General features: G+C 46.2%; 1 protein-coding gene across 4 annotated transcripts; it reads right to left on the reverse strand.

The window, feature by feature from the left end:
- Positions 1 to 1,914: 1,914 nt before the first annotated feature.
- Positions 1,915 to 19,840, reverse strand: ZNF274 (zinc finger protein 274). Of its 4 annotated transcripts, XM_045531904.1 has the most exons (9): positions 19,653 to 19,840; positions 18,730 to 19,061; positions 18,188 to 18,265; positions 17,289 to 17,415; positions 16,435 to 16,530; positions 7,566 to 8,048; positions 4,910 to 5,004; positions 3,704 to 3,830; positions 3,158 to 3,369 (listed from the first exon to the last, which is right to left on the reverse strand). In XM_045531904.1, the coding sequence occupies exons 3-9, from the start codon at positions 18,218 to 18,220 to the stop codon at positions 3,332 to 3,334; spliced, it is 999 nt and encodes a 332-aa protein (XP_045387860.1). In that variant the 5' UTR covers positions 18,221 to 18,265; positions 18,730 to 19,061; positions 19,653 to 19,840; the 3' UTR covers positions 3,158 to 3,331. The 4 variants fall into 4 exon arrangements, with proteins under 4 accessions (XP_045387857.1, XP_045387858.1, XP_045387860.1 ...); XM_045531901.1 differs by lacking the exon at positions 19,653 to 19,840 and having other exon boundaries at positions 1,915 to 3,251; positions 18,730 to 18,990; XM_045531902.1 differs by lacking the exons at positions 18,730 to 19,061; positions 19,653 to 19,840 and adding an exon at positions 18,571 to 18,721 and having other exon boundaries at positions 1,915 to 3,251.
- Between the last annotated feature and the right edge of the window lie 562 nt (positions 19,841 to 20,402).

A 20,402-nucleotide genomic window follows, 5' to 3' on the forward strand; every position in this document is an offset into this window, starting at 1 on the left:
AGTTTGAGAAACTGCTTTCTTTTGGGGGTTGATGAAAATGTTCTAAAATTCATTGTAGTGATGGTTGTAAAATTGTGAGTATATTAAAAACCATTCAATCATACAGTTGGAGTGAATTGTATGTGAATTGTCTCAAGCTGTTTAAAAACCAATACATAAGGTTACCAACACCTATTGGAAAAAAAACATACAATGGAAAAAAAGATGACTTTTGAATACATAACTACATCCTAAAACATTGGGTTCTTGAAAAAAATAAATACATAACTACAAAATCATTAATTCACCTAAAATATTAGGAATAATTCCTTAATATCATCAAATATTAATATCTAGTGTTTAGATTACCCCAATTGTGCCAACTGCTTTTACATTTTGTTTATTGAAATTAGGGTCCAAGCAAAGTTCACACCTTGCATTTTGGTTAATATATGCTTAAGTCTCATAATTTATGGATTTCACCAACATGTGCTTTTTCCTTTTATTCAGATTTATTTATTGAAACCAGGTAAATTTTTTTTCTGTGGAATTAACCACATTCTGGATTTTTCTGTTGGTATCCTGATGGTGTCTTTTCTCTGTCCCTTGTTTCTCCTGTAAACTGATAGTTTGATCTACAGGGTTAATGAGATTCAAGTTTGTATGTTTGTTGTACAAGGATCCTTCATAGGTTGCATATGTGTTTCTTTTTCTTTTTTTTTTTTTTCTTGAGACAGAGTCTCACTTTTTTGCCCGGGCTAGAGTGAGTGCCGTGGCATCAGCCTAGCTCACAGCAACCTCAAACTCCTGGGCTTAAGCGATCCTACTGCCTCAGCCTCCCGAGTAGCTGGGACTACAGGCATGCGCCACTATGCCCGGCTAATTTTTTCTATATAGATTTTTAGCTGTCCAAATCATTTCTTTCTATTTTTTTTTTTTTAGTAGAGACGGGGTCTCACTCTTGCTCAGGCTGGTCTCAAACTTCTAACCTCGAGCAATCCACCCGCCTCGGCCTCCCAGAGTGCTAGGATTACAGGCGTGAGCCACCGCGCCCAGCCCATATGTGTTTCTTCTTGCTTATATCAGAAGGTTTACTGATTGCCAGCCGGGTTAAGCACATGTCTGTATTAACTCAGTCTTCCACTCAGCAACCCATTAAACAGACATTATATTAACTTCCCCAAAAACAAATAGGAAAATTGAGGCCCAGAGAGGTTAAATAACTAGTCTGAGGTGGCACAGCTAGCAATTGGTCCAGATTTGAACTGAGGTCATCTTCCTCCAGAGGTTGGGCTTTTCCACTATCTGCTGGCTTTAGACTACACTAACTTGGAAATCCCAGATTCCCTCAACTCCTGGTTTGATGTTGGCCATGTCTTCTCCTGGATCCTCAATTTCCTTATTGCTGCCAGGAGGAGCCACCAAGTGTGGCCCACAGAGTTGGGATGTGCAGGCTGGATGTTGGTGCGCCTGGCAGGAACCACTCAGCCTCCCGTGTATGAGGGGAGCTTGTAGACAAAGAGCCCGTGGGGGCTGTGACTGGGTGCTCAGTCCCCAGTGCTCACAAGGGAGAGGCAGACAGGGCAAGAACCCCAGGCAGTCTCAGGAACCATGCATCTTTTTTAAAAATAGGCTTTCAGGTCTGGAACTAAAGCAAAGCTCACCCCATGCCCCAGGAGGCCCAGCTTTTAGGGACTCTGAATCTTAACCATGTCAACCAGGCACCCACGTCTCCAGCATTACCCCCTAGGACAAGTTCCTCTGAGAACGGAGAGCCCAGCAGCCCCCCATCCTCCCAGATGAAGGCCACAGGCTCCTCTACAAAACTCAGTGGCTCCTGATACATGATATGTGCCTGCTCGGCTTGGAGTCACACCCTGTTCAAGAAAAGAAGGGTGACGTTGGCACGGCCAGGGAAGGGAAGGAAAGAGATTCTACAAAGAAATATATAATTTATTTATCCACATTCTCTTTCAAGTTTTTGTCCAAATACATAAATAGTTTACTATGAACACAATATCAGTGCACAGATTAAGCACATGGCTTTTTAAACCTATTAGCAAAATCTGAAAATGCTTATATCATTTTTAATGACTAAAGGAATAAACAAACAATAGCAAATCAACTGACTGAAAAATTAAATCTTTTTTTTCCCTCAACCAATATACTAACAACTCCCCACTCATTTCCTTATTTACTCATTATATGCCGAGTGCTTTCCCTTGTTCTTTGGTCTTGGGAACATCCTCACTCAATGCTTCTCTTTCACATTCAGTCCCAATTCCTAACTAGCCCATGCATGTTATCAGTATATTGCAGGATCAAGTTGAAAAGGCACTGTCTCTTCAACTGGCTTGAGGGCTATGAAGTAGGCTGTTTCTTCTTGCACTTTGTCCTATTGTGGGTTTTCTGGTGCCCAATAAGGTGTGAGCTCTGGGTGAACGCCTTTCCACATTTGTGGCACACATATGGGCGCTCACCAGTGTGAGTCCTCTGATGCCTGATGAGGTGGGAGCTCTGACGGAAGGCTTTCCCACAGTCCTGACATGGGTAGGGCTTAGCTCCAGTGTGAGTCCTCAGGTGCTGGGAGATGGCTGAGCGATCATTGAAGGTTCTCCCACACTCTTGACATTCAAACGGTCTCTCTCCAGAATGAACTCTCTGATGCTGTGTGAGGGAGGAGCTCTGAACAAACCCTTTCCCGCAGTCCTGACACACATAGGGCCTCTCTCCAGTGTGGATTTTTTTATGCACAGAAAAGTATCTTGGGTTCCGGAACATTTTACCACATTCACTACACTTGCAAACTTGGCTCCCCTTGTGAATTCTTATAAATGTAATCTGCTTAACACTCCGGCTGAAGATTTTCCTACCACCAGTGTTTTCTCTGGCCTTTTGCCTTTCACAGTGATTCTGATGAAGTTTTACATGTGAATTATGTTTCATGTTTTTAACCTGAGAGCCACGTTTGCGCAAACATTTTTTAGGGGGAATTTTCTGGGGCAAAATCTGGCTTGTGTCAAGACTAGCATTTGCCTGGGAGTCGGGATTTACACAAGGCTCCTGAGGGAGGACATTGTCCAGAGTGGACCCCACTTGTTTCAACACTGTGCCTGGGACTTCCAGGTCCCCACCCTGCAAGACATCTCCTGAGGTAGAGGATGCAGCACAATCCCTGGAAAATTCTTGTACTTTCAGGCTACGGGCTGGTTCTTCCTCAGGAATGTCAGAATTTGGAATTAACTGCTTACTTTCCCGTGTAGTCTCCCACCCTGAAAAAAACCCAAAAGATGCAGATACCATAAAAAAGTGCTAGGATGGATCTGATGGCACAACATGCATAATTAAATGTTCAAAAGTCACTTGTTTTTCCAAGTAGAGTGATGTAACCTGGGGAGAGACTGAAAAGCAGTGAAGCAGCAAAGAGGGGAACACTGAACTTAGTGAACAAGGGGCAGCACAAGTATAGGGAGTGTTCCCCTAGCTCTCCAAGTTCCTGTTCTCTCGCACACCCCCAGAGTGAACAGACTTAAGGCTGTCTCTGTTCATCCAATGCTCCCAACTCCTACCGGTCTAGAGTCCCAGTTAATGGCTCTGGATGGAGCAATGGTGCCTTGAGGGCACGCCCAGTCCTAGTGCTAGGTCCAAAGAAACTGAAACCCCAACTCAGAGCCCTTGTGGTAGACCAGCCCTAGGACAAGTGAAGTGAGGGCTGTGGCCTTACCCACAGAGATCAGGTGCCCGAAGGTCTCCAGCATCACATCATGGTATTCAGTCCTCTGTTTTGGGCCCAGCAGCCCCCACTCCTCCTGGGTGAAGTCCACAGCCACATCCTGGAAGGTCACTGGCTCCTGTAAGGTCACAGATGTGTCTGCTCAGCAGGGTTCTCAATGGGGACAGAAGAAAGGATGGCTGTGACAGCTCACTGTGCTAGGGACTCTCCTGCTTCGGGGATTTGTTTAGAGACACCTACTTGTTGCTCAAGAGATCCACTGGGTCCCTTCTCCAGGAGCCAAAGCCCCTACTTCACAAAGAGCTACAAGTACAAGTAAGCTACCCTACCCACACCTGTAATGTCACCTACCCTATGCTGACAACTTCCCACTGCAGAGCCTTCTCCCTGTCTTAATATTAATACTGATTCCCTACTTGACCTAGGGTAGGGCAGTCACCCTGGCTGTGCCATGATCGGTCCTTTCTGGGGAGTTGACCATAACTCTGGAAAGATGAGGTCACCTCCACTCTGCTTTGCTCAGATGAGAGGCATCTCGCCTACATGGGGCAGAGCCTGTCCTAGAAGGAATGGGAGAAAGCAGAGCCATGAGACTGGGGATGGTCAGAGATTCTTCCCATCACCTGCGAACACTTGGATGCAGCCTTGCCTGAAGCCTAATCCAGAATACATGAAAAACAGTAAGTAAATTTACTGCTATGCTCGAGTCGGTATTAGTCATTTGCAAATAGCTCTGACCAATGCCACATACATACCGTTACCCTGACGACTGGCAAGATAGGACCTGCCCTGTTTTATCCACACTCTAGCTCTGGGTTATTGAGAAACAAATCTCAGACACTTGTGAACACTTAAGTGTGCAGTTCTGAAGGATGAGGGCTCTCTCATTCTAACCTGGATATAAATGGGGTCTGCATGCCCCTGCCTGTGGTGGTTCTACCTCTCAAGTCTCTGGATACATCTGGTCAGTCCCTCCTTCTTGTCTCATGCCCCCTCGACTCCCAGGTTGCCCTGTCTCCAGTGATGCCGTGGTGGCCAGAGGACAGGGACGCCCTTCACACTCGGGTTGCTTCAGAGCCCAGCACAAACCTAAGAGCTCATGCTTGGAATGGCCTAGCCTGTGGGAGGCCTCAAGGATGGGCCTGCCTCACAGGGGATGCTGTGACCAGAAGAGGATGACCCTCCCTCCCCACTTACCTCAGGCAGCACCATCTCTGGCTGGACGGCCGTATTCTGCTGGGCAGGGACCTCACGACAGTAGGCAGGGTCCTGAGAAGGCTGGGCAGGCAATGCTGGGAGGAGATCAGCAGGTGTGGTCACTCTCAGGCAGGACAAGGGCAGCCAATCTCTGCAACCCACAGGGTATCGCATCCTGCATCCTACTACACCCCCGTGATGTCCCTGCTCCTTCCCTCTTCTCCTCAGCTCAGCCCCACCATCCTCCAGCTCCTGCTCTCAGCAGGTGTCTGACCACACCCAGATGGGTACGGGATGCCTTACCCTGCATGGGCCACAGGGCACCAGTGTCCCCACTGCTGAGACCCCTGGTCCCAATCCTTCCCTCGAAGGAACTGTCTCAGACCCCAGCCCCTCCTGTGAAATGGCTGCCTCATGCCTGCTGCAAGGCAAAGCCCCAATTTCTGGCCTCCAAGCCCTCCTGCCACCTCATGGACTTCCCCAAAATCCAAGACATGCACCCATCTGTAAGTGAACTTCATTAAGTCTCTTCTACCTTAGAAAACAGCCCCACCTGGCCCCATGGCCCCCCCAACCACAGCTCCTTCTGGCATGACCTTTTTTACATGTCCCCACATGTTCTGCGGGCTTCTATAATGCTCCACTGCCACCATCAAGGGGGCAGCTGAGGCTGGCCGGTGATTGGATCTGGGAAGAACACAGCCCACAGCCCAACAATCAGGGCCACTGAGGCTTTTGCTAGAACATTTGGGAAAGAAACATTCCACCATGGGAGGCCCATAAGGAGACAGCCTGCTGGTGGGTAAAGCCAACAGAAGGCAGAAAAGGTGACATATGGGAGAGAAGATGACATATTGGAGCTCCTGGGTCCAGCTGTGCCTGATGCCAGATCATCCTGGAATTTTTTCAATAAATTTTCTTCCTCCCAAGCCATCCTGTGAAAGGATTTGTCGCAGTCACGCCCAAGAATCCCAACGGACACAATGATCACAAAATACAGGATTCTCAGGGTTCTCTGGAAATCCTCTTCCTGCTCTCTTTGATACTAACTGATTTCTTTCATCTGCGAGGTTAAACACAGGATGAACTCACTGACTTTCACGTCAGGAACTCCACAGCTGTCTCCCTGGCACCTGTACTTAGTTTCCTATTGCTGCTGTAACAAATAGATGCAAACTAAGTGGCTCAAATGAACGCAAATTTGTTAGCTCACAGTTCTAGAGATCAGAAGTCTGGTATGGTATGTACCTCACTGGGCTATACCTCACTGGGCTAAAATCAAGGTGTCAGCAGGACTGTGTTCCTTCGAGGTTCTAGGGGAGAATCCATCCCTGGCCTTTTCCAGCTTCTAGATGCTGTCCCAAACGCTTGGCTTATGGCTCTTCCTCATATCACCCCTGCTTCTGTCATCACATCTCCTCTGACTCTGATCCTCCGGTCTTCCTCTCTTAAGAAACCTTGCAATGACATCAGACTCACCCAAATAATCCAGCCTATCCCCCATCTCAAGATCCGTACCTTAATCATATCTGCAAGATCTCTTTTCCATGTAAGGTAATATATTCACAGGGTCCAGGAATTAGGACACAGACACCTTTAGGGCAATTATTCTGCTGACCACAGCACCCCAGACTCTGCATCTGCCAGTCCCACCACCTCCCACCCCTGCTTCTCCAGGATGCCCTGTTCTTAGAATCCTGGCACCCCCCTGTAGGATTCCTCCTTCCCCCTCAATCACAAACATCAATCAATCATTCGTTCACTTCAGAAACATCTTCTGGGTACCCATCACCGTGGAAAATGGAGGTGCACAATGCTGAAGCATCCATACTCTGTGAAACTCAACCTGATGAAGAAATCAAGTCTCGCAGGGTTTCACTCCCAAATACACCCCACATGTGTGCTCTCTCCCCAGCCAGCCACCTCTCTCGGGAGCATGGGGCAACAGCTCTGGGAAGCCAGCATGCTTCTAGTCCCATTCCTGTCCTCTGTCCACCACCCACCACATACTACAGCCTGGTCCCCACTGGCTGTGCCAGCTGTTCTCTGCTCTCCCCCTCCACCGACCTACCCAACTTCTCCCTGATTTTCGCATATACTGTGATCCATTCTATCATAGGCCCTTACAAGAGATGCTCCCTCTGCTTGGCACATCCTTCCCGCACCCCTTCTTTACCTGGCCAAATCCACTCTACCCCAGGTGTCAGCTGCAGCGACTCGGCCTTCGTAAACCCCACCAGGACCGTCAAGCTCATCTTGATCCCAGCATCACATGCACATTCATTTGTCAAATCCCTGTCTCTCCTACTGCACTGCAGGCTCTGAGAGCTCAGGAGTCTTGTCTGTCTGACCAAGTATTAGAGGGCTTGTGGTACAGCAGGGTTCCCATGGGGTAAAAAGAAGCACTTTATCTGTGAGCTTCTATTTGAAGCCTGTGGGCTCCTTACAGAATGCAGTCCTGGACCCCACCCAGGGTTTTCAGTAGCTGACATGGGAACACATGGGGGACACAGATGTCTTTAGTCTACATAGAGTAGGCACAACCCTTCCCCCGACCCTCCCAGGAAGCCTGGAGTTCTTTTCTTTCCTGCAGGGTCCTCTCCTCCAAGAAGCCCACACAGAGCAGGCCCTCTCCCTGCCATTCTACTGTACTCACCTTCCTCCTCAGTTAGCCAAGTCACATCCTCCATCAGGGCCACCACCTCTTGGCAGTCCTTTGGGTGTTTTGACTCCACCCATGTCCGGAGCTTCCCAGGCAATGCGCCCAGGAACTGCTCCAGCACCAGCAGCTCCAGCATCTGCTCCTTGGAACGCACCTCAGGCTCCAGCCACTGGTGACACAGCTCACGAAGCTGGGCCAGGGCCTCTTGGGGACCTGCCATGTCCTTATAACGGAACTCCCGGAACCTCTGGCGAGCAGCCTCAGGGTCTGCTGGATGCCTGCCCAGTTGTTGTCCTGGCTCCCTGAGGGTGTCGGGGCTCAAGACCCCATCTTTAGCATATAGAGCCCATATCTGGGCATTTCGGGGACCAGCCACCTCCTGGTTCAGTGTGAGGACCTCAACAACCTCGATATTCATCAGGGGATTCTGAGCAGGAAGAGAATCCAGCTCAGGGTTGAGCTGAGGCCCAGGATATTCTGCAAGGCAACAGCAGAGCAAGACAAATGGTCAAAAAGCACATGAAAAGAAGCTCAACACCACTACCCATCAGTGAAATGCAAATAAAAATCACGGTTAAATATACCTCACACCCACTACAATGGCTTTTTATCAAAGACGGAACAGAACAAGTGAGGATATGGAAAAACTGGTACACTTATGCACTGCTGGTGAGAATATAGAATGCTGTATGACTCTGCAAAACCAGTTTGGCAAAACCTCAAAAAGTTAAACATATACTTACATATGACCTCAAAACTCCCCTCCTAGTACATATATCTAAGAGAACTGAAAGCATATGCATATAAAAACTTGTCTGAGAATGTTCATAGCAGCATTATGCACAACAGACTCTGGGTTATTTCTACTTCTTGGCCCTCAACTGAGGAATGTATAAACAAATTGTGATCTACCCATACAACCAATTATCCAGCAACAAAAACATTCTGCTAAGTCAAAGAAGCCACATGTAAAAGGCGACATGTTATTATTACATTTGTATGGAATAGGAAAATCCTAGGATACTAGGAACATCTTTTCTTCTAATATGTGATCTTTGACCCTGGTTCCTGACACAGGGCTCCTAAATCCCTTGGGATTTTCTCAGTGATAGGAGCATCTTTTGTTCTAATGAGGCAACTCTTGGTGGGATCCTGGATCACTGTTCAGGATGGGCTTTCATGCCCTTTACACCAAAGGTGTCTCCCACAGCCACCATCTTTTTCTCAGAGATGCCCCTCACTTGTGCCACCCTCCTGCCTGGTACAGTCTTCCTCAACTTCTTCACCTGGTCCACCTTTCCTATCCAGTCTCAGCTCAAACGTCACCTCCTCAGAGTCATCTTCCTGCGTAGTTCTGAACTGCTGCCCGTCCACACCTCCCCAGTCCCCCCATATATCTCACAGTTTCATTTTCTTTGGAGCACGTATTGCCATTTCAGAGTATCTGGTGCACTAATTTACTTATCACCTCCCCCATCCTCTCTAGAACAGCACTGTCCAATGGAACTTCTGTGAAGGAAGTGCTCTAAATCTGCACTGTCCAACATAGGAGCACTAGTTACAGGTGGCCAGTGAGACCGAGGAACCAAACTGGCAAGTTCACTGATTTACTCAGTCACACATGCTAGCAGCTGCTCTGGAATGAATGCAGGCCCAACAAGAGCAGGGTCAAGGCCAGTGCTCTTCATCGCTGTGCTCCAGCCCTACAACAGTACTTGGCCGGCATCATGGCAGGTGCTCAAGCCGTATCTGTTGACTTAACACAGCTTCTAACTGATTTGGTGACAGAAAATTTCATCACCAAGACATTTGGGTTTTTTCAGCTTTCTATCTGGATTTTCCCATATTTCTGTCAAATTCTGGGAAATCTCATTGGCAGCATAATTGTATCCTATCTCGACATTATCTTGGGAGGTCTGCTCCCACTTGGAAGCATGAGCAGGGGCGGATAATGCAGGCCCACGGGCGAGGGAATACCTGGTTTGCACCCCCACCTGCTTCTTTCCATCCCAGCCCAGGTCAGGGGTTTGCATTTCTGGTCCCACAGTAAAAATGGCTCCAGCAGCAGCTCTTCAGAGACTGATGGCTGGGATGGCTGCAGGACTTACACAGAATTTAGTACTTCTAGTCTTCATAAGCCCTCAAAAGACTTATTCAAGTCTTCCACACCTTAGCAACTTATAATTTTCTTCAAATAGGGCCTGCTCATTCCTTAATAATTTATTCTTAGGTATAATTCTTTAAAGTGTTAAAAATCTTCCCTCCATCTGTGTCAAACTGGTTATTCCTGGTATAAGCCAAAACTATTTCTGCAGATTTTTTAACCTGTCACTTTGATGAACACTCATTATTTTAACAGTATTTCAGAGAATTAGATGTTTTTTTAAAAAAGATGGGTAATTGTTATAAGCTACAAATATTTCCTTCATTTCAATACTTTCCCCATTTTGTGCTTTTGTGGAAATACAATGTATACTTTATAGAAAGAACCTGTAAACATGGTAGCCTGTATTATGTTATTGAACCATTCGCATACTATGAAATCTATCCTTTAACAGCAAGATGAAAAATATTCACTGCCCAGAACAGTACTAAGATGCAAGTGGTCAATTTGTTCTAAAAACAGTTAATTTTACTATTTCTCCTAGGATCAATTTTGCCCACTTTATACTTTTCCAGAAATCTTCCCATTTTGTTGTTTATTCTTATACTCAGCAAATAATTACTAAGCACCTACACTGTGTCAGGAACTGGACGAGCTTGTAGTGACACTACAGGAAGGAGACAGACATTTCCATTTTATGAGCACAGTTATGGGCTACACCACTAAAAACTAATGTAAAATCCCAAAGGTACAGAAGCAACAAATAATGAAAAGAAAGTCACCCTCTCACCCAGTTTTCTTTTCAGGAAGCAATCATAGCCTGCCAGTTTTTATAATCTTCCAGCGATGATCAACTGACACAACCATATTTGTGTTCACATATGAATATACTTAAGAAATATTTAATTTTTATATACATCTCTCTATATAAAATATATATATTTAAAAACACATGGTTCATATCAGAACATAAAGAGTTATTTCACTCTTTACAACAGCAGTGAAAAGTGCTTTAATTAATTTTAGCTACATGTGTTCCTGAATATCTGTACAGGGTTCCCCCACTAGGTTTTTTTTTTTTTTTTTTTTTTTTTTTGGAGACAGAGTCTGACTCTGTCACCCTGGGTAGAGTGCAGTGGCATCATCATAGCTCACTGCAACCTCAAACCTCAAACTCCTTGGCTCAAGCAATCCTCCTGCCTCAATCTCCTGAGTAGCTGGGACTTTAGGCACACGTTACTGTGCTCAGCTATTTTTTCTATTTTTAGTAGAAAAGGGGTCTCACTCTTGCTCACGCTGGTCTTGAACTAATGAGCTCAAGCGATCCTCCCAGAGTGCTAAGATTACAGGTGTGAGCCACAGCACTCAGCCCCAAGTATAGGTTTTTAGGTTGCATTTTATTTTTCCTCTTTCCATAGGACTTTTCAAGATAGTTTTCTTTTCGCCAAAAAATGTCTGCTTCAACAGTTTAGTTCTTTTGTTTTTCTTCACACTCAATTAACAGTTAAGGCATTTCAGCCTTTGGAATTAGCCCCAGGTACCAACTTTGGATGCCAGGAAGTGTTCTCCAGATTAAGAGGCTCAAAATTTACATAGACCTTAGAGAGCAAATATGTGGGAGGTGACATAATGTAAAGTGTTCTTCAATAAAAGATCACAAAGCATGTGACCACACTTGGATAGACTAAATTTCAGCAAAAACATGCTTGTTAGCCACTCTCAACCTGGTACCCAAGGATGTGGGCCCCTCAGGGTTCCTTGTGGCACCATCTCATGCTTTTTTTACTATCTCTTACACACTCTCTTGTTTAAAAGCCTGGCCTTGTCTTCGGTATCCTCTTTGAAGACCCTCTTTGTCTCTTGCAATTTCTTCATCCTTTTATTTACTCAATAACAGTTTACTGAATCAATCATTGTGCTAGCAAATGGAGACATATAGGAAAGCTGAACTAAGAAAGCATGCTCACTCTTATTATTTAATATTTGTTCCAGATGATCAGGTCAGATGGTTGAACAAATTAGAAAAGACAAGACCTGTTTTACTATATTGATATACTTATGTTACCAAATCTTTAGGTAGGGTTTGCCTTCTGGATAACATATGGTATAAAAATAGGGTGAGATATCACATTTAAATTATTCAAAGGGTTCTTTCCAGTGTAAGTTTCTTTCATTTTGTTAAATAAGGTGAGGGCTAAGACTGATAATTTGTATCTAGAGATTATATTCAGAGGATCCTCACCCATATGAGTCCTCTGATGCTGAAAACAATGAGGACTCCTACTGAAGGGGTTCCTACTTTGTCATGTTCACAGGGCTCCCTGCCAGTAGGTTCTGTGACACCTGAAGTATTCCCAACAGTGATTATGTTCTTAGGCTATCTCGAGTATGAGTTCTATACGGCTGAGTAAGAGAGCTATGTATGAAACTTTTTTAATGGAAATTACATTTTCATGATTTCAGACATCTCAGATGCAATTATTGGGTGTAAGAACTTTTCCAGTATGAATTCTCTCATGACAAAACCGTGTTAGGGCAGAAGTCTTTCCTGATGTGCTCATATTCCTGATATTTCTTCCCTATGTGAGTTCTCAGATGCTGAAAAACTCACAAAGGATGGAATCTACAGAAGCATTTGTTTCACTTCCTCCTAATAAAACCAATTTCTTTTTATAGAAATGACTTTTTCCTCTAATGTTTGGTCTCTGAAAGGGTTGCCATATTCTTATTTGTAAAGCTCATTTCCTGCTTAATTTCTTGATAAGTCAAAAATGTTAAATGTCACGCAGGATTTCCTATGAAATAATAGTCTTTTTCCTGCCTTGCTTCCTTAAGGATTAAATCTAGTTTACATCTAGAATAAAATAGGTGCACTCAACTGGCTTTGCAAACCTCTTTAGATGTCTCTATGGTCCCTTCTCATTCACTCTTCATTAGCAGAACCAGTCAAGAGACGGAACACTCCAAAATCTCGAATCAAGGTGAAAGCTATTACTTTGTGCTATTAGTGTAACTTTTTGTTTAAAATTATTTCAAAATAAAAACCCCAAAACCAACCTTCCCCCTGCCCCATATTTATACCCTTTGGAAAAGTCTATGTCTTTACCAGATGTCCCAACATCCTTGGCTAATGCCAAAAGTTCATAATTAATTTTTCTCCTTTATCATATTTTTAAAATAAGATATTGACACATGAAAAACAATGGTGGCCTGTAGCCATGGGTTCTGTATTTGTGGATCCAACCAACTGCAGATTGAAAATATTCAGGGAAAAAAATGGATGGCTGTGTCCACACTGAACATGTGCAGAGTTTCTTGTCATTACTCCCTAAACAACACAGTATAACTATTTACATAGCATTTATGATGTATTACGTATTATAAGTAATGATTTCAGATTGATTTAAAGCATATGGGAGGATATGCTTATGTTATATGCCAATACTAAACCACTTTATATATGAGGAACTTGAGCATCTGTGGAGTTTGGTATGTTGGGGGGATGGTCCTGGAACCAACTCCCCCAGGAATACTGAGGCACCACCATATGCAGTAAATACAAGTTACAAATACTCAGAGGAACTCACTTGAAGTCTTCCTTTCACTTATGAGGAACTCTTGACAGCTTTTCTTTCATCCCTCTCAGTCAATTACTCACTTAGCTCCACTAGGTCCACCTACATATCACCCACACCTGCTTCTCTCCAACCCTGCTGCTACTCTCAGGCCACCTCTACCCTGGATGCTACTGTGGCCCCCTGCCTGCCTCTACCTGTGCTGTACCACAGTTGTTTCTTCACAAGCCATCCAGAGGGAGCTGTGAAAAGCAATGTCACACCCCCTCTCGAGAATGCAAAACAATCCCCTCACAGCCAATGAGACCCCGACTCTGCCAAAAACTGTGTCTCCATGCCTGGAGGCTCTTTTCACCACCACTCATATATCTGCAGACTATTTTCCCTCAGGAACTGGCTTAAATCTCATGCTGCAGTGTACCCTGACTACCTCCTCTCAAGTAATTTCTCACTGCTCCCGCCTTTCCACCATGCTCTTTACCTTATCAGTACTTACCTTAATTTTTCATATCTGTGCAACCTGTTTATAAAAGGCCATCATCTTTTAAACTATGAAGTCTACGGTAGCATGGTTTATGCTAGGGCTTTGGTTTCTCACACAAGTGTTTAGTATACTGCATGGGACAAAAGAGGCCCTCTACCATCTAATAAAGAACTCTTTCTGTAATAGAGCAGAGATGAATCGGGCACCCATCACCTCAGGCCTACCTCCCTGACCAGCCTCCCCTCACATGGCCTCTTACTCTGGGATATCACCCCTGAATCTGTCACCTGTGGACCCAGCTCTCCCTAGATGTGTAGAACCATAGGCACCCATAGTGCCCCACACAGCAGCTAGATTTAGGGAACTACATCCAAAGTACATGGCCTGGAGGTGTTCCCATGCAGGATATAGGACTTAAGCGATAGGGAGGATGAGACACAGACCTGTCCCAGCTAGAGTAATCCAGAACCATAAAGACCAGAAGGGACACGAGGAGGCTAGGTGATCAAGGGGAGAAACCAGGGAACACAGAAACCACCACAGGCAGATACAAGGTGCCTGCACTGCTGGGTACTTTGTAGGGGAGGTATAGTTTAGTGACCTGTGCCAATGGTTAGAAACATTTTCAGTGAAGGGGATAGAAGGACTCTGAATGTGGAAAAGAAAATCAGAAAACATTTATGTTAAGCCATCACGCTGAAACATGGAAAAATCTGAAATAGGGTTGGAAAAAAGAGGGGGAAGAGTCACAGAGACTCCAGCCTTTTACACTGTGGTGAACAGGTCATCATCAAAGAATGGGGCCAGGTACAGATTTCACAGCTCAATATTGCCACAAGTGGATAGTTTCAATGGCACCTGAATCAGAGCACACAGAACAAAGGGAAAGCATCCAGTGTGCTTTGTAACCAGCACACTCTCATAGAAAAGCTGAAAAAGATAGCAAACAAAGAAAAAACCATTTCCCCAAAGTAATTTATGAGTACTGACACAAAAATCCTAAAAATAAGTCAAAAAACTCCAGCAGTACATTGCATCAAAGACAGTTCTATGTTTATTATGACCCAGTGTTAACTGCTTAACGGAGAAAAATCCCTATGACCACCTTGGTAGACTCTAGAAGGGAAATCGGGGACGTTACTGATTTTCATTCATTAGAAAAGACTAGATGACTATTTCTTCATGACTAGATGACTATTTCATCAAAGCATGCTAATCAAAACCTAGAAACTTTACCCATTTAAGTCAGGAGCCTAGGCATCCACTCTTAACACTTTCAGCTTCACAATGCTTTGGAACTACCATCCATGATGAATGCAATTACATGATTGCACAAAAAAAGTAAAAAGAATTAACATCCAAAGAACAGAGGAAGAACCTACGCACACCACATTTAAGAGGAAATTCCAGAGAAACTGAACGAACCAAAAAACAAATTAAAAATACTAGAATCCATAAAAGTATCTGCACTATTTGCCTACGTATGATACAAAACCTAGAAGACGAATAAATGCAGACTTGAAAAGAAAAAAATACTTGAAATTATAGAACTTCTGTACAGAAACCACATAAAGGTAGAAAATAAATGTTGGTCTGGGATATAATATTTCCATATTAACATCCAGAATACGTAGTTTCCACACACACAAAAGAGACAAGAAAAAAAAAGGAGGAAAATACATGAATACACAAAAGAAAAAAATACCAACAGTCTATAAATTTATAAAATATGTGCAACTTTGTGAGCTGTGAGGAAAATGAGAACTGAACGTGCTATTTTTTGCCCATCAGGTTTGCAAATCTTTAAAAGACCATTAAAATTCCCCTGGTGATGGAGGGGATAAAGAGCACTCACATACTCAAGCAGCTGTATGTATTTTACAAGATTTTACAGGGCAATTTGTTGCTACCAAATTTTTAGTTACATATTAGTCTATCCTGCAGTTAACTAACTAATGTTAGTGATTTAACTAAAATCAGTTAGTGACTTAACATCATGGTTTTCTTGCACAGGTAACTGATGAAACAAACCTAGGGTTGCGACCATATCTGCTAAGGTGGCCTTACTTGTGACACTGTGCCCTAGGGCCATGTGACTGGTTTGACTCCTTGGATTTGGTCCAGGGAGAATGTAACCTAATTTATGACAAATACATCAAGCTCCAGTATCAAAAAAATAAACAGATAAATAAATCCAACCTACAGAAAAACCAACTTGTATGTGCAAAAAAATGTATACAAGGAAGTTCTTTGGAATAACCTGAATGAAAAATCAAATGTGGACCACACTGAAGTTGTTAAAACGAATAAAGCAGACCTGTCTGCATTGAGTATAGATATACCCCCCAAAATGTGTATGTAAGTTTACATACATACATGTAAATCCATAAAGTCTGGCTGGAGATAAACCAGTTTTAATAATGATTACATGAGGAGAAGGCAGTAGACAATGAATGGAATGGTGTGATGGAGCCCGTCGCCTGCCACCAGCAACAGGTTCACTTTCAACCAAGGAGGATACTTCTAGCTCTGGGGCCAGAGAAAAACTTGGAGCTTGGTTCTGCATGTCTGTGGCTGCTTATCATAGCACTCCACCTGGGGTCTCCCACCCTCCAACTCTTTTCCAAAACATTGGTCGTGGTTGCTGACTAATCACTTGGTCCATTCCCCATGGGGACTTCCCATATGCCTGGTTCTCACCTGGAAAGGTGTCTTGAGGAATTCCTCTCTCCACCAGCCAGAACTCTTCTGCTTCCTCTAACTGAGATACGACATCTGGCTTGGAAAGCTGATGTTCTGCTCAAAGGAAAAGAGACAGGGCTTGGGGGGGAGGTATGTGTTTGGGAGAAAATGCTGTCCTGCTGCCGTACAAGCTGTTCCCACCTTCTTCCCTGCTATGGCATAACATAACTTCTAGTGACCACAACCCCATTCATTCCCTTTGTTGGCTTTTTTGGACTCCCCTGCTAGCAGAGGTGGCAGTGAGGCCCAGTTCCGGTCACCCTGACACAAAGGGAGATGGGTCAGCTGGGGGCCTTCTGGGAAAGCTTTTGCTTGCTTGCTAAATGTAGTATCTGTGAATGAGAGCTGGCCAAGGATGCCCCCTCCCCTCGTTTCTACTTTGAATACAGACATGTTTGGAGCCACAGCCATACAATGACTAGGCAGAAAATGGAAAGGTTTACAATAACCAGAAATAGAAGGAGTCAGGTTCTTTGATGATACTTCTCAGCTGTTGGACAGAAGCACCACATCCTCTGGAATTCTCTTTATCAAAACAGGAAGCATCCACTACTATAGCTGAAAACATCCCTGACAGACCTACCTCCCTGGTATTCAGAGGCTATGAGTGATAGATTAGGTGATGCTTCAGCAGTCCTAATAAAAAGTTGCCCTTTTCCTACAAGTGCAAAGTTAAGCCCTCTCCCTCAGGCTCCAGGGCCTTAACACTCCCACTCTTATTCCTGCAGTCTAAGTCCAAGTAGACACACTTCAAAGGTGCCACATTTGTGCCCCAAAGTGCAGATCTTTATTGACGTGGAGGCTAGCCTTACCCACTGAGACCAGGTTCCTGTAGTTCTCCAGCATCACTTTCCTGTACAGGGACTTCTGTTGAAGGTCCAGCAGTCCCCACTCTTCTCTGTTAAAACCCAGTATAACGTCTTCAAAAGTCACTGGTTCCTAAAATCCAGATTTTTGTTCAGCCAGGGTCTGTTCTCATCCATGGCAAAGACAGACAGGGGAGGCTGACAGAGCCCATGAAAGCACAGAATGGTCTACAAGATGACCTAAGAGCACTTGGGTGTCACATCTTGAGTTTCTGTCTTTGTCTGAAACCCTGAGCAAACACTCAAGTTTGACCCTATTCAGGTCACAGCAAGACCACCACATGAGACCTTGCTGGTGTATGAAAAGCCCTCATGCCCCAGAGCACTCCAGATGTCCATTTCTCGTTAATCTGAGGATTGATGTGTATGTCTCCCAAGGAATTCCCTGAGCTGAATCATCACACCCAAGACTTTAGCTCCTATTGTTTCTACCTCATTTACTCGTCAGGGATCCGATCCATCCCCCATTCTCTTTTCCCCTTGTTGCTGAACTCAGCTCCTCTCACCTTTTGCTTGATGCCAAAATACCTGTTGAAATCTAAATATAAGCCTAATCCCTACTTAGACCTGTCAACTATTCCACCCAGTATAAAGCTTCCACCGAATCGCCTCAACTTGGCCTTTAGAATCCCCTATAATCTGGCCGCTAATTTAACCACACACTTCGAAAGTGAAACCACCTGTAATTGCTCCATCAAGCAGGGTTTCTCATGCCAAACCAATCCCTCTCTGGGGTGCTCTGGGGCAATGAGGGCATCTCAGGGAAGGTGGCCTCCCATCACCACCCACACCCCTGCCCTCAGATGAAGGAGCGGACTCAAAAGCTGAAAAAAGCCCCTACTCACACAGGACCAGGCCGTCGGAAGTCTGGAGGCCATACTTTCCTTCCCCTCAATGTGTCTCTTGTGGGAGTGGGCAGAGACCTGAGAAAACCAAAGTTGGGAGCGGGGAGAGGCGTAAGGGCTACGCCGGAGGGCTATTCACGCCTCTGCTCGGAATTGGCTCCATCAACGGGAAATGACAAGTCCACCCACATGGGAAAACGCCCAGAATGAATCATCACCTCTACTTCCAAACGACAGGACACGACCTTGGCCGAAAGCAGCGCGTTCCTCCCTCCCCCGCGGAGGGTTGTTCACCCTCCCCATGCCCCACGCCGCCAGGGACAGTCGGCTCCCTCACCCCTCACGCCCGGGGAGAGCCATCTCCCCTCGGGGTTCCGGGTTACCTCCAACGTCCCACACCAAAGCGGGAGGACGGCAAGTAGGGACGGCTCCGAGCTCCCGAGCTCGACAGGGAAGGGCCCGAGGCTGCGTTCACCCCCGCGGAGCTGCCCCACCCCGGCACTGGCAGCCCCCGACAGGCGGGGATTTCGCGCCCCACTCACCCGGCGCGCAACGCACAATGGCGCTCGTCGGCCCGCGACTAAGTGCGTCAGCGCGCCGGTCGGACTACAACTCCCAGACGCCCCCGCGGCACAGCCCCGCCGGCCTCACTCCAGCGGCGGCCATCTTCTCTGGCCCGCTCGGGGTGGCACGCGAAGCCAGGGCGGCAGGAAAGGGGCCCTGGGCAGTGCCCTTCGGCGGTGCAACTGGGCAAGGGGAGGTCTCTGGTAAGGGACGTTAGGCCGCAGTTATCCAGCACCTCCGCAGACGGCGACTCAGGCTGAGAGACAGTCGGGTCCCCCACGAGGGCGACCCCAGTGGGGCAGACCGGAAGCTGGAGAAAAGAAAGGCGCGGGAAGGGGGGGTCAGGCCGGAAGTACTGCGGTGGGTGGGGCGGGGGGGCGCATTGTGACGTCGGTTTGGGGAGGAGGAAGGACTGGCCCGGTCGGAAGTCCAGGGGCGGGCCTGGAGGTCACTGTGTCGCACCCTTGTTGGGGGTAGGGCGGGGAGTGTGCGGGAGGCGGGGCGACAGCCCCCCTACTTGTTTGGGGAGGGGGAGAGACCGAGTGGACGGAAAGGTGTGAGGGGAGGGCTGGGCAGTGCTGAAGACCCGCCCATTTCAGAGGACAGGAGGGAGCAGCAGGTCTGGGAGGACAGGAGGCGTGCTGGAGTTCGGACTAAAATCCGCCCGTATCAGGGAGGAGAGGGGCGGGCCTGCCCGGGAGGGAGAGTGGGCGGGACTAGATACCCGCCCGCGGTGGGGGAGGGGAGACTGGGCAGACCGGAAGTGGGAAGGGAGCGGGGCCAAGCGTCTATTCTGGTTCTGCGGAGTGGAGGGAGGGCGAGGGGCCGAATGTGCCCAAGTCCCAGGGCGGCTGGACTTAAGTGTCCAGGCAAGTTCTGGGGAGATCAGGGTGAGTTGTACCTCTGGCATGTAGGGGGAGTGGGCTGGCCAGGATCTTCCGCCCAGTGCTCTCCTGAGGTTCAGTTCGCTGCTGGGAGCCCCTGTACTCGTCTAGGAAGACGAAGCTGCAGTTTGTAGGTGGATGTGGTGTTTGCCGGTCTTCTTTGGGCCCACGGTGCTCTCATCTTCCTTGGGAGCCCAGGACAAAGATTTACTCTCTTGGCTTTTTGAGGAATCCTTATGTGGTGTTTTCTCATCTTCCATGGGCCTCAGGGCCTGGTGTGGTCTTGTCTTCCTTGGGGCCCGGGCTTAGGAACTCTAATGTACTCTCTTCTTGGGGCTCAGAGCCCACTAATCTATCCTCTTCTGGTCCAGGGCCCTGTGTACTCCCCTCTCCCTTGAGAAGAGGTCTCAGCAGTCCTCTGCTTCCCTCTAGTGGTCCTGTACTCTGCCTGCTAAACTTGTTCCAAGGGTTGATAATTTTTTGGTCACTGTGGAGGGTGCACCCTCAGGCTACACATAATTTATCTTAATTGTTGTTGCAGTTAGTAAATCTGTTGATTTTTTCATATTAGTATTTACTCAGAGACCAGGCAGATGTCTTTTATTCTCATAATATTTCCTTGGGTTTTTCTTGGCTATTATAAATAGAAAACCATCCCCATTGAAGTAATTTGATCTCTTTCTTTTCCATATTTCACTTAAAAAAAAAAGCTAATGTTGTATAGTCCTACCCAGTGCGACAGATCCATATTAGTCATGTTTACTAAC

The sequence above is a fragment of the Lemur catta genome, chromosome 19, assembly GCF_020740605.2.
Source record: "Lemur catta isolate mLemCat1 chromosome 19, mLemCat1.pri, whole genome shotgun sequence".
Lineage (NCBI taxonomy): Eukaryota > Metazoa > Chordata > Mammalia > Primates > Lemuridae > Lemur > Lemur catta.

Bases quoted from the DNA above. Each gene is read 5' to 3' on its own strand.
- ZNF274 (XM_045531901.1), bottom strand. From the start codon at position 18,220: ATGGCCTCCAGACTTCCGACGGCCTGGTCCTGT. The intron at 5,005-7,565 runs GTGAGTACAGTA...ATCTCCTCCCAG, and splicing joins TTGGCTAACTGAGGAGGAAG to CATTGCCTGCCCAGCCTTCT. The intron at 3,831-4,909 runs GTAAGTGGGGAG...GTGACCTTACAG, and splicing joins CAGAGATGGTGCTGCCTGAG to GAGCCAGTGACCTTCCAGGA.